This window comes from Eptesicus fuscus, chromosome 9 (assembly GCF_027574615.1).
Source record: "Eptesicus fuscus isolate TK198812 chromosome 9, DD_ASM_mEF_20220401, whole genome shotgun sequence".
NCBI classification, from domain to species: Eukaryota; Metazoa; Chordata; class Mammalia; order Chiroptera; family Vespertilionidae; genus Eptesicus; species Eptesicus fuscus.
The window spans coordinates 51,246,065-51,259,400 of record NC_072481.1 but is presented as its reverse complement, the minus strand read 5'-3'; the positions used below and the strand labels follow the sequence as shown (position 1 = coordinate 51,259,400).

General features: G+C 37.2%; 1 protein-coding gene across 1 annotated transcript in view; it reads left to right on the top strand.

The window, feature by feature from the left end:
* Positions 1 to 13,336, top strand: part of NEGR1 (neuronal growth regulator 1) — an 885,056-nt gene that overhangs the window by 479,521 nt on the left and 392,199 nt on the right. The window contains exon 3 of the mRNA XM_054721081.1: positions 9,283 to 9,408. Coding sequence (XP_054577056.1) covers positions 9,283 to 9,408 — 126 coding nt within the window. The remainder of the gene's footprint in view (positions 1 to 9,282; positions 9,409 to 13,336) is intronic.

The window sequence follows — 13,336 nt, the reverse complement described above, 5'->3', positions numbered from 1 at the left end:
ATAGCGAAGGTGCGGTCAATTTGCATATTTGTCTATTATAAGGTAAGATTTTTACTATATTCTCACAGTTTTTATTGCATCATTTTCTCCAGAGTATAAAATTCTATGGGAAATCTTCTTTAAGAGATTGAAGAAATATTAGCTCAGCACAGGAAAGAAAAATAAAACAGATACTTATTGAATATCCTGTACATGTCAGGCACTTTTGTAGGTGCTGGTGATATACACTGAGTGGCCAGATTATTATGCATTCAGAGATCATAATAATCTGGCCACTCAGTGTTTATTCTATATAATAAAAGGATAATATGCAAATTGTCCCCTCGACCAGGAGTCCGACCAGCAGGCAGGCTGGCCCACCACCCATGTCCCCTCCCCCTGGCAAGGCTGGCTGGACCCCACCCATGCACGAATTCATGCACCAGGCCTCTAATATATATATATATATATATATATATATATATATATATATATATATATATATATACACACACACACACACACACACACATACACACACATACACACACACACACATACACACACACACACACACACACACACTGAGTGGCCAGATTATTATGCATTCAGAGATCATAATAATCTGGCCACTCAGTGTACATGCTATTGAATAAAGCAAACAACTTTTCTACAGAAGGGACTTTACTTATGTTCAATGAAGAGAAGACAGGCAATGAACAGGTAAATAAAAACCAATGATAATGACAGATTGCAAAGCAAACCATAACAAAGTGTCTATAAGAAAAAGAGGAGTGATACAGGACAGGGGGTTATGGATGCAAATGGTTATTTCAACAAGATACATACCCAGAAAAATTGGGTCTTGTTTTAAGATGATTGGTATTATCAGTGATGCAATGTTTTAAAATGAAATTTTAACCTTTTAGCATTCACTCCAATATTCACATTTCAGTATTTTTGTCTTTCTGGTAAGTTTTTAGGGTGGAAGAATTCACTGTGAAGAGGTTTGTCAAGCAGGACCCCAAAAAGATAGAATCACTTTTATATTTATTTCTTGCTTGGCCTGGAAAACATGTTTGAAGAAGAGATCTAGTGACTGTGTGCATAATTCAGACAGATATAGTAAAAACTTTAAAGGTTTTTGTAATGAGCCAATGACTTTAGAGAATTAGTGGGAATACACTCAGTGCACATTTCTTTAAAACATGAATTTTACACCCTGACTAAAGAATATCATGGTTACAATAAATGCTGAATAAATAAAATGTTTGTTTGTTTGTTTGTTTTTTCTTTTTCAAAATCTGTGAGTGTGTAACTAAATAAATGTTATGTATATTGGATTAAATAAATACTCCATCCAATACTCCATCCAACATTTATCCCTGGCAGCCTAAAGAAGGCCTCCAATGGATTGGTATCTGTGGTGTTTCATGGTCTATTACAACTTGAGAACTCAATGGTGCATGTAATTGATTCCAGTGAGCCAATGTAAATTTACAGATCCAAATAGTCCATGTCTTGAATTTACAGTTAAGTTCACCATCAAATACATCCTCTAATGGTTCTCGATATTATGTGTGACCCAGCCTTGCATCTCATGCAACTAAGTACAGGTGTAAACTTTATTTTATTTATTGTTTCTAAAAAACATCTGAACAGACTTTTAGTATAGTAAAACACTATGCTCATATGACTCCTATGATGTGTACGTTAGTCATCCTTGTATTGACTTTTTAATCGCTACGTTCCAGACCACAAGATGAATTCTTGGAAGAAATGTAATTGAAATAAGTGAAGATTGCTGATTAAACAAACAAAAACTTATTTATATAGCTCAGAAGATAAGTACACATTAACAACAACAAAGTAAACCATGCAACCTCTCACAGACTCAATTGCCCATTATATTACACATGGTAGGGAATGATACCAACTGGTATTTGGTCTGCATATGATTTATATGACTTTCCTTGCTGATACTGCTTTATACTCTGCCCAATGACACTATGATAGATTACTCAAATGGACAAAGGCAATTGGGGCAAGTCAGATTGCCTACCTTTTTGGAGAAAGTGAAACCAACAAGAGATGTTGATGAATGAATCTAAATCTATAGATACATTGAATGAATGCAACATTCTCTCATGATGGAAGCAACTGAATAGGAGTTGAGAACAGAGTATATTAAGTAACAGTTGAATTTGAGACCCTTGAATAATTAAAATCAAAACAGATTATTAATTTGAGGGATCCTGATTGATTTTTTAAAATGCATATGGTACATCTGTATGTACTCTTTGGATAAGTGTCTACTCTGGTCCTCTGCCAATTTTGTAATTGGATTATTTGTTTGGTGTTGAGTTTTGTAAGTTCTTTATATTTTGGATATTAACCTCTTATCAGATGTATCATTGGTGAATATGTTCTCCCATTCAGTGGGTTGTCTTTTCATTTTATTGATGGCTTTCTTTGCTGTTTTTCTTTTGTTTCCCTTGTCCAAGATTATATATCATAAAAAATATTGTGATGAGGAAATGTCTGAGATTTTACTGCCTATGTTTTCTTCTAGGATTTTTATGGTTTCATGTTTAATATTTAAGTCTTCAGTCTACTTTGTGTTTATTCTTGTGTATGGTCTAAAAGTGTAGTCTAGTTTAATTTTTCTGCATGTATTTGTCCATTTTTCTAAACACCATCTATTGAATAGACTATCTTTACCCCATTGTATGTTTTTGCCTCCTTTGTCAAATATTAACTACCTATAAATGTGTAGGTTTATTTCTGCACTCTCTACATGGATCTATATGAAAAGATGCTCAACATCAATAACCATCAGAGAAATGCAAATTCAAACCACAATGAGGTATGACCTCACACCTGTCAGAATTGCTATCACCAATAAATCAACAAGCAACAAGTGTTGGCAAGAATGTAGACAGAAGGAAACCCTTGTGACTGTTGGTGGACATGCATATTGCTGCAGCCACTGTGGAAAGCAGTACGAAGTTACGTCAAAAAGTTAAAAATGGAACTGCCTTACAACCCAGAAATTCCACTTCTGGGAATATATCCAAAGAATCACTAAACACTAATAATAGAGGAATATGCAAATTGTCCGGGATGCCATAACAGTAACAACTGAACAGCAGGCTGGGTGGGGCGACAAGGCCATCAGGGAGGTTAGTGAGGGATGACCAAATGACTGAACAAGCAGGCTTCGTGGGGCAACCAGGCCAGCAGGGGGGGCCGTTAGGGGCGACCAGGCCAACAGATGGGGGCAGTAGGGGGTGACCAGGCCAGCAGGGGGGACAGTTAGGGACTACCAGGCTGGCAGGGGGCAGTTAGAAGTGATCAGGCAGGCAGGCAGGTGATCATTTAGGAGCCAGCGGTCCTGGATTGTGAGAGGGGTGTCCAACTGTCCGTTTAGGCCCGATCCCCTAAACCGGCAGTCGAACATCCCCTGAGGGGTCTCGGATTGGAGAGAGTGCAGGCTGGGCTGAGGGGACACCCCTCCTCCATGCACGAATTTCATGCATCGGGTCCCTATAATGGTGGGTTTGAACTCTATATCTAGTAGTTTGCTTTCCTCCATTTCTTTCATTTGTGACATGTTTCTTTGTCTCCACAATTTGGCTGCTTCCCTGTGTTTGTTTCTATGTATTGGGTAACTGCTTAAGTTTCCTTGAGTTGGTAGAGTGGCCTTGTGAAGTAGGTATCCTATAGGGCCCAGGCTCAGCCTCCCCAATCGCCTGAGATGGATACTCGAGGTGCACCCTTTTTTGGGCTGTGCACACAATCATATTGTTGTTGAGCCTTGATTGCTATTGGTGTCACTGGGAGGAATTGACCTCCAGGACAATTGGCTATGGGGACCAGCTGCAACTACAGTGGGAGAGCTGCTGTGCAGGACACACCCTTATGGAGCAGGACTTGCTTCAGTGGGGTTTTGGTGTTCACTGAGTTTGCCTCTTGAGTATGTTGCTTATGGATGTGCAGAGTTGTAATCTGGTATGGACTGACACTGACCACCGGGTACACTGGCTCTTGGATCTCCAGGGAGGTGCAAAGTCAGCCACTGCCTGGGGCCACCCAGCAGGAGCTACAGAGACATCTGCAGATTCCTCCTCTTTGTATTGGGTTTGGAAGCACCCAGATGAGGCCCAGCTGTGAAGCAAGGCAGGCTGTCTCTGGTGCTGGGTCTTGGGCCTTTTATTGATAGGTTTGGGGCTCCCGGACCCTCCTGCAGCTTGTTTGACAGGATTTTAGGGTAAGCAAGGAAAGGCCATTAATATGCAAAAGCTGTTGTGCGCAGCTTGGATGGGGTTGTAAATTGGATGAGGCAGGGTCTCAGGGAATCACCAGGGCAGATCAAACAGAAATGGCTGTCAGTCAGCTCTGAGACCCGGAAGGTCCCAGCATAGGAACAATGACCGCTGCAAGCACCTCCTTCTGAGAGCAAGCTGCCCTCAAGTTCCTGTCCAGATGCCAGACAGTCCAGTTTCTCCTCGTATGTGTCTGGGTCCCCCAGAGCCTCGCCCAGCACTGGAGCTCAGAGGAAGCAGGAGCTTGTAAGTTACGTTCATGGTGCCGGCCTTTTAAGAGGAGCAGTTGGGTCTCCAGCAGCCTGTGTGTCACTCAGCCCCAATCCACACTGATTTTTATGGCCAGTAGTTCTTCCTGCCTCTAGGGACTTCTTTTCCCAGCTCTGGGACCCTGGGCTGGGGGTCTGGTGTGGGGGTGGGACTACCTGCTCCTCTGGGCAGCCTCCGCAGAGAGGATCCTCCTCTTAATTAAAAATGCAGCCCACCTGGGTGCCAGACCAGCCTGTTCTGCACCTCCACACCTCCTACCAGTCTGTGTGCTTTCTTCTTCTCTTCTCTAATTGTAGGACTTCTATTCAGCCAGCTTTCTGGCAATTCTGGATGATGGTTTCTGTATTTTAGTTGTAATTTTGATGTGGTTGTGGGAGGCGGTGAGTACATGTGTTTGCCTACGCCCCTATTTTGGTTCTCCTCCCCCAGCTTCTGTTTTTGGAAAGTTTCTGGTATTTTATAATCTCTTTCACTGGTCATACACAACAAATATTTATAAACAAAATAATAAAATCTTGTATATCCCCAATTAAAGTCCCATTAGGAGAGAGATATTCTATGATTTTGTATGAAATCTAGAACTTCTGTCCTTTGCTGTTTTTATTTATGGTGTCATGTTGATGATGAGAGTAATTATAATGTTATAATAATTATTTTCTGCAAATTAAACAAGTTTACATTTAGATGAATAACATATTCTTTATTACTCTGCTCTGGTCATAAATATTTTAATAATATACACAGAAGTCCAAAATGCTGATAAATATTCATAGTTACTTAAAATAATTGAATTGACTTAACACATTTGTTCCTTTGTAAACACATCATTTAAGTTAAATTTCTAAATAAAGTGTTTGAGCTCAGCAGGTGTAGCTCAGTGGTTGACCATCAACCTGTGAACCAGGAGATCAAGGTTTGATTCCCTGTCAGGGTACATGCCCAGTTTGCGGCATGCAGGAGTCAGCCAATCAATGATTTTCTCCATCAATGATGTTTCTATTTCTTTCTCCCTCTCAAATCCTCTCTGAAATCAACAAAAATCTATTAAATAAAGCATTTGAGAAAGTCTAAAATACAAAGGAACATGCATCTAGAATAAATAGCAAGTTATTTTAACTCTGTTTTTCTATGGTTAGAGCACAACGTATGGACATACCATAAGACACACTGTTTTGTCATTCAGAAAGGTCATTAGAGTCCTTCTCATGTGTGGGTGCCTGTGGATCATTTATACACATTCTGTAACCCGGGAAGAGCTACCAGAACCGGATGGTCTTATGATGCCTGAGATAACAGCATTGTTCCCAGTCCCTGCCACCCATTGTAGAAGCATCTCTTTTCTCTTCCATTTTCCCTTAGCCTGATGCACCTGGAATCATCCCAAACCCTTCTCCATCACCATGCCTTATTCTGGAGATAGAGTTGACAATGCCTACATTTATGTTGTCCTACATTGAGGTTATTAATAGTGTTTCTCCATTATAAATAGCACCAGATCAAATAGCTTTGTGCATAAGTTGTTCTACATGTTTCACATTAAAATAAACCAATATAAAACCAATCTCTGCCTATTTGAACCCAGAAGGCATAACTATTAGATATGTGTTACTCATGTCAAATGGTAAAGAAAAATGTGGAAAATATTTATATTATCTTAGTTACATTCTTATCTGCCTCCTTCTCTTAATTTTAAGTTCCTTGAGGGCAAGAATTATGCTTTGAAATTTCTACATTTCCTGTGTGTCCAGAATTAGCCTTTCATAAATTCTGTAGAACTCTTAAATAGAATTGGCAAATGCTTTGAATATTCAGTAATGCAACATCTGTTTTTGCCTCCACAAACTACAGTGCATGTGAAAGATTTTATTGCCTCCACCTCCCACCCCTACCACACAGTATCTGCTGTCAACAGGTGATGCATTCTGGGGAGAAGAGCCTTGCCAAAGGGATTTCCCTTTCTAAACTCCTCTTTCCATATGTTCCTTCCCTATAGCATATCCTGAATTATGAGGCCCCAAGAAGTGATTGCAATCACTGAGATGACATGCCACACCTGGAATTCAGTACTCTTCCCTTACCACACAATTTCCTATAGTTAAATGTCAAATCTAAGTTTATGGCTAAGGAACTCTGTTGTTTCTTTGTGAAGTCAAATATTGTGCTTAATATTAGTTTACCATTCATGTTTACTGCTTAAAATATAAGCCGATGTATAAGGTGAAACTAAACTATTTTAAAATCTGATGAAATTGACAAAATAATGTAATTGAGAGGATAGAATGTATGGTCTTAGGACACTTCATCACTTCTCTTAAATATACACACAACTTCTGTCTAAAGTTGAATCAGTTATGTGTTTAAAATATATAAATAAACTAACCATCCTAGGCTGATCTCTGTGTACTATATTATATATAAAGGAGAAACTACTAAGTAACTTGTTCTTTTATTTTCTTAATAGTGTGCATTAGTGTATATACATTTGTGTGTATGTGCATTTATGTATGTTTGTATATTCACACGTATCTACACATTTCTTAGTTTGCCGTATCAAACTTATACCTACATCCACATAGCTAATGATATTCCTATTTAATGTTGTAACTTTATTTTTATTAACTCTCCTGTTCACCAGTAATAGATAAGTCACATTTTTTCCTATTTTCTTTCTATGGTATCTTAATGACTATATTTATGTTCTGTTTCAGTTAAGCTAAAAAAAGTACCTATTTGGAATGGTTTTTATTTTATTTTTTATTTGCCTGAGAAGAGCTCACTGAAGAGCTTAATGATAACATGTTTTAAATGCTCGTTAAAAATATGTCATTTAGAAACAGTTACAATAGTATATCACTTAGGAATAAGCATTTTCTTCAATCATAGCAACAGTTACATATAATCAAATGCTTTATATCCATAATCATTATCCTAGATTTTTCTTGTAGCAGAGTTATGATTTCATTTAAAAAAATCAAAGATGATATTCACAGGATAGGTAATTTAATTATCCTTAAGATAGATTTTAGTTACTTTTTTAATAACTGTGTAAATATCTCTTGCATGAAGAAACTCTAACAATTAAAATATTCCAGTAAAAACATATTTTTTTCTAATAATTATCAAGGTATCTAATTGCCATTGGGAGGCAACCAGTGGATGTGTTTCTCTCAGTATGCTGTAATTTTTATATAGTAAACCAAAATGAATATCATAAGCCAGTCATACCCTAACAAAGTGATGAAGTTCTGAGAGCAGTTGAAGGCATAGGAAAAGGGCAGTACTGAAATTAAATACAATATGGTATGTCTTTTAAGGCAACTAATAATAATAGCTAATAATGTCACATACTTTTCTAAGTCCTTTAACATGTATTGACTTATAGAATGCTCCCAGCAGCTACATGGGGTTTGTATTATTACCTCCAAGTTTCAGATGAAGACACTGAGTCTGAGATACATTAAGTAACTTGCCCTAGATAACTCACTAGCCAGTAGAGGACCCAGGATTCATATCCATGTTGTTTGATGTTTAAATGAGACCATTTGGTATTTGAGAGAATAATGGACATTTTAACCCAGGAAGTTAATTTAAGGATTTTTCTATCCAACTTTCCCACCTTGTATTCCATGGTCTGTAAACTTTTCATCAAATGCTGCTGGGATAAAAGCTCCCATGGTCTAATACATCAGGGACAATAAAAAATACAACATAATATTTCCCTTTTACTCTTGAGAGGTACAGTGGGCATAACAGAGGTTCTAAGAAATCCCCAAGTGAAGAACTATTTCAACCAGTGGTTTCCAGCCGTCACTGACAAGAAAAACTCTTGAGGAACACAAGTTTCACAGTCCCTAGTAATAGTGTCCCTTAGAACATAAATGCTGGAAATATCCAGCCCTACTATTTAGCAAATAGATAATTGAGGCCCAAAATGCCTTTGGGACCCCAGAATCTTACTTCCTAGTCATTCCTCTCATGTTTTTTTTATCTTACTCAGCTTTTGAATCAAGATGTAAGCACAACTGTCCTAGCTTAAGTTTCTTCTAAATTTCCATTTTTATTATTCTTTTCAACAAGAAAACCATCATTATGGTAAAGATACATGAATAGAACAGATTGATTAGCAATACTCCAGTTTCTTTAATACAAAATATCCACAATAGCCCTATCCGTTTTTTGCTCAGTGGTTAGAGTGTTGGCCTGTGGAATGAAGCATCATGGATTCAATTCTGCTCAAGAGCACATGCCTCGGTTGCAGGCTCGATCCCTAGCCCTGGTTGGGATACATGTGGGAGGCAACTAGTGGATGTGTTTCTCTCACATCAATGTTTCTCTCTCTCTCCCTGTTTCTCCCCCTCCCTCCCACTCTCTCTGAAAATCAATGGAAAAAGAATATTCTTGGGTGAGGATTAACAACAACAGAAATAGTATCCACAATAAAACTTTAATTTGAGCAATGCTTAAACATTTTTGTTATTAAATATTACACATCTAAAAATTAGAAAAAAAATAAAACTAACCAACAAAGAAAACTCCAGGAGAGTCTTGAGGAGCTAGAGAATCTATCTTTGGGGTACTGATCATGATCATAGGCCATAAGCGCATTTCACCACCCCTGCTTTAGTGCATGAGATCATGGAGTTATCATATATAGCTCAACAGAATTTTATATATTTTTTTCTGACCACTGCATGTTTTACCATTTCAGTTCCTCCGAAGATATATGACATCTCAAGTGATATGACCATCAATGAAGGAACCAATGTCACCCTAATTTGTTTGGCCACTGGGAAACCAGAGCCTACCATTTCTTGGCGGCACATCTCCCCGTCAGGTAAAGCAGAACCATGCCAGTGTTGTTTGTGCTGTTCACTATTCTCCTTTAACCTCACTTGTTCCAAACTTGAGTCAATTTATTCTCTTACATCTTATTCATGAGGTAGGCAGGATGCGTATTTTTATACTTATTCTTTATACCTAAATATGCTGTCGCTCACAAAAGTTAAATGCACATTTTCTGTCAGAGCCTGGAATAGAACCAGTGTCTCGTGATTCTTAGTCAAGGTTATTTTCATTTTAGTATCCTGGAGAATTGCACATCAATAGACAAAAGGCACACATGGAAATATTCCAAGTGAAATATTTTCATCAACATGTGTAAGGCTTTTTATTCTGTCCGCATGCACATGTTAATAGGCCATCATGAACTGCTAAGGTAATCAGGGGGAAATCACATTATACAAATTATGAGGTTGCTGGGTCTAATTTGAAAATGCAGTTCAGAATCAAGGATCTGATAGTTAGAATTACATTTTAAGTGATGAAGGGATCTTAAAACCCAAGAGTTTAAGCGACTTGTACAAGACCATGTACCTCTGTGGAATTAAGGGGCGTGGCATGGAGAGGGGAAGTTCAACCTAGGAAGCTGAGGATAACCATCAAAACACTTCTGTTTTCACAGCAGCGACTCTAACAGAATCATCAATTTGTGTCCAATTTTAACATTTGAACTATATAGCTTTAAATTTACCATGGAAGTGAAGGCGGTGCTTTTAATGAACAGGATGCCACAAGATTTCAGATAATGAAAATTGATTTTTATTTGTTCTATAATTTTAGTGGAAATATTTTCAACAAGGCTATTGTGATAAAAATGCTTTTAAAGAAATCAGAAAGACACATTTTATAGAGGCATAGGAAGAGGACAGTTGGAACATCTATTTGATCTGCTAATGCTTTCTTTAATATCACTTATCCTTAAGTGTCTTTCAGTTTCCTCGTTTATGCAGTAGGTCTGATGAGACTTACTCATATCATATGCTTAGTATTACTATTAATGTGAGAAGAAAATCAATATAACAGCAGTATACACTTATACGATATGCATTATGGCCTCTATAATGTTTCTGAAGCATGAGTGCACTCTTGACTGCCAACACTTCACTCTCTAGAGTGGCTACAGGATCATAAAAACTGGCATGTGAGCACTGAATTAGTGACAGGGCTCTCTGTGGAGTGTGAGACAAATGCAGGACTAACAGTTGGGATACATGTGTTCCTATCTCCAATTCTCCAATTCCCTAGTCATCAGTGCAGCCACGGCTAGCCCAAATCGCTTAGCCTCGGTTATTCTCAGCTAGTTTCCTACTTTTCAAAATCAAATGATAATAATCCCTGGCTATTGTGAGACTGCAAATAGATACGAGGCCTAAATGTGCTTTATAAAGTATAAGGTGATATGCAAATGTATGCCTGATTCTTAATCATCTTTCCAGGGATTTAAATCTGATATGGTAATATATTTTTTGTAAGAACGAGGCACATAATCTCCATCTTTATACAATTTAAGATTAATATGTTGGATTTAACTCTCCTGCTTTGCAGTGCTTGTTATTATGCATAGTCTTCGTTTTAAAGTGCTTGGGTACATTTTAGTTTAATTAAATAGCATGAATGTTGGTTAGTGAAGTTATTAGAATAATGATAATGGATAACATCATGAAGCTGAAAGAAGACAGATTGGGTTTCTAAGTTAAACTGTACATAGATTTGTTTTCCTGATCCTGCCATACAGAGCAAATTAGAAAAATTAGCATAAATATTAACTATTATCCAATGAATAGCTAGACATGGCTGAAATTTTATAAATGCTTCCAATATTTTCAAATTATAATTTTTTAACTATCTATATTTAAATGTGCAGCACTGTGGAGTTCCTGCTTTAAGTAACATGCCTGATAATTCTATTAGCTTTTGTTCATTTATATATTTATATTTGAATGCTAAATTGTAAAATTCAGATTTGTTATTGTTTTACCTAAGAAATATCAATATTTTGTATATTCTCCTTTTTTTATTTTACTATATCATGAAAGAAATGTGGCTCAAAACAGCAGTCACCATATGAGCAAAGATTAGTGTTAAAAACAGATACACAGTTGACCCTTGAACAATGCAGGGGTTAGAGGTGCTGACACTGTGCATCCCAAAATCCACTTATAAATGTTTATTCCCTCAAAACCTAACTTGTCCTTTGGTTATTTAGGGGTATGGATTCTAGCCCCTCCCCCCCTCCCCGACACACACAGCATCAAAATTTTCAGACCCTACATAAAATGGCCTAGATCAATGCATATAGTGGGCCCTCTGTATCTGTGGACTCTGACGCACTCATCAAAATTAGCACAGGTAACTTATTGGAAAAAAACCCACATATAAGTGGAACCATGCAGTTCAAATCCTTGCTGTTACAGGGTCAACTGTCTTCCCTGTCAACATTGGAAGAGTTGACTAGCTTTTGTACCTGTGTGATTTGTTTTGATCTTTTTTACCAATACCTTTGGTGATTTTTGCCAACTCATTCATGGTCTATTTCCGTTTTTAAAATTAACAATAAATATGTGGTAACAGAATAACTCCACAGAGATTCTCCCTAATCTACAGAAAACTTAGGGTGTGCGTTCCACCACATCACAGATATTAATCACCTGAGGCTGTTGGAATTGCTATTTCACTTCTTAGTTCAAACAACTCAGTGTATTTTCCTAACACTCATCTCTCCTGAGAACTGTCTGGATATATGAGTTTCCTTAGAGTTTACGTATACTAGTGATTTCTTTCTATTTTTTCTAGTCTATAGTCAGAAATTAATTTCAAATTTACATTTAAAAATTATCGCAGTATCATTTAAAGGACATACAATATCCTTTATTCAGTTTCATTCATGATCATTTTTTCCCATTTGCTTCATCATTTGCTATGTGTAGAATATGTAGAAAAATACATGTATTATATTTTCATTCCTGATAATTTTTACTTCCTCAGAACTTAATTTTTTCCTTGGATATATAAGGAGCATTGGTCCTAGGACCACCATCACCCCCAGACACCAAAATTTGCAGATGCTTAAGTCCCCTACATAAAGTGGCCTACATCAGCGCATACAGTGGGCCCTCCGTATCTGTGGACTCTGAAGTGCTAATCAAAATTTCATTCATGATCATTTTTCCCATTTGTTCATCATTTGCTATGTGTAGAATATGTAGAAAAATATATGTGTTATATATTTTCATTGAATAGTTTGAAAGCAACCTGTATTCACCATGCTCTCTTCTCCCCAGTTATTTCAGTGTGCATTTCTGCAGAATTAGGACATTTATTACATAACCACAGATATTCATACATCTAACATTGTCATTATACTTTTATTCCACTACTGTCCATCTTCCAATTCTGGCAAGTGATCGAATAGTGTCCTTCATGGAATTCTTTTTTCTCTAGTATGGAATCCAAGTTTTGTATGTAGTTGTCATATCACTTTAGCCTTCCTTTGTCTGGGGGCTAATTCTTTATCTTTCTTTGTCATTACTGAGCATTCATGTTTTTCCACAATGCCTGTAACCCTTTATTTAAAACAGAATATTTCTCATTTTGGGTTTGGCTCATTTCTTCTTGATTGCATTATAGTTATGCCCATCTGGAAATAAATAAATGAAGTTGTAACCTTCTCAAGGAATGATATCCAGAGGCACAGGATATCCATCTGTTCCTTATTTTTTATATTAATTTCTATTACCCAACAAGATGTTGTCTGATTTCTGTACTGTGCAGCTATTTTTTCTTTCCCTAAGCTACCAATAAGCAGTAGGGTAAGATTTTAAGATCATAACATACAAATATCTGCTACTTGTCCACCTTACACTTAGATTTAGCATTACCGGTGACGCTTTTGTGAACCAATCTTTACCCTAATAATCATCAAA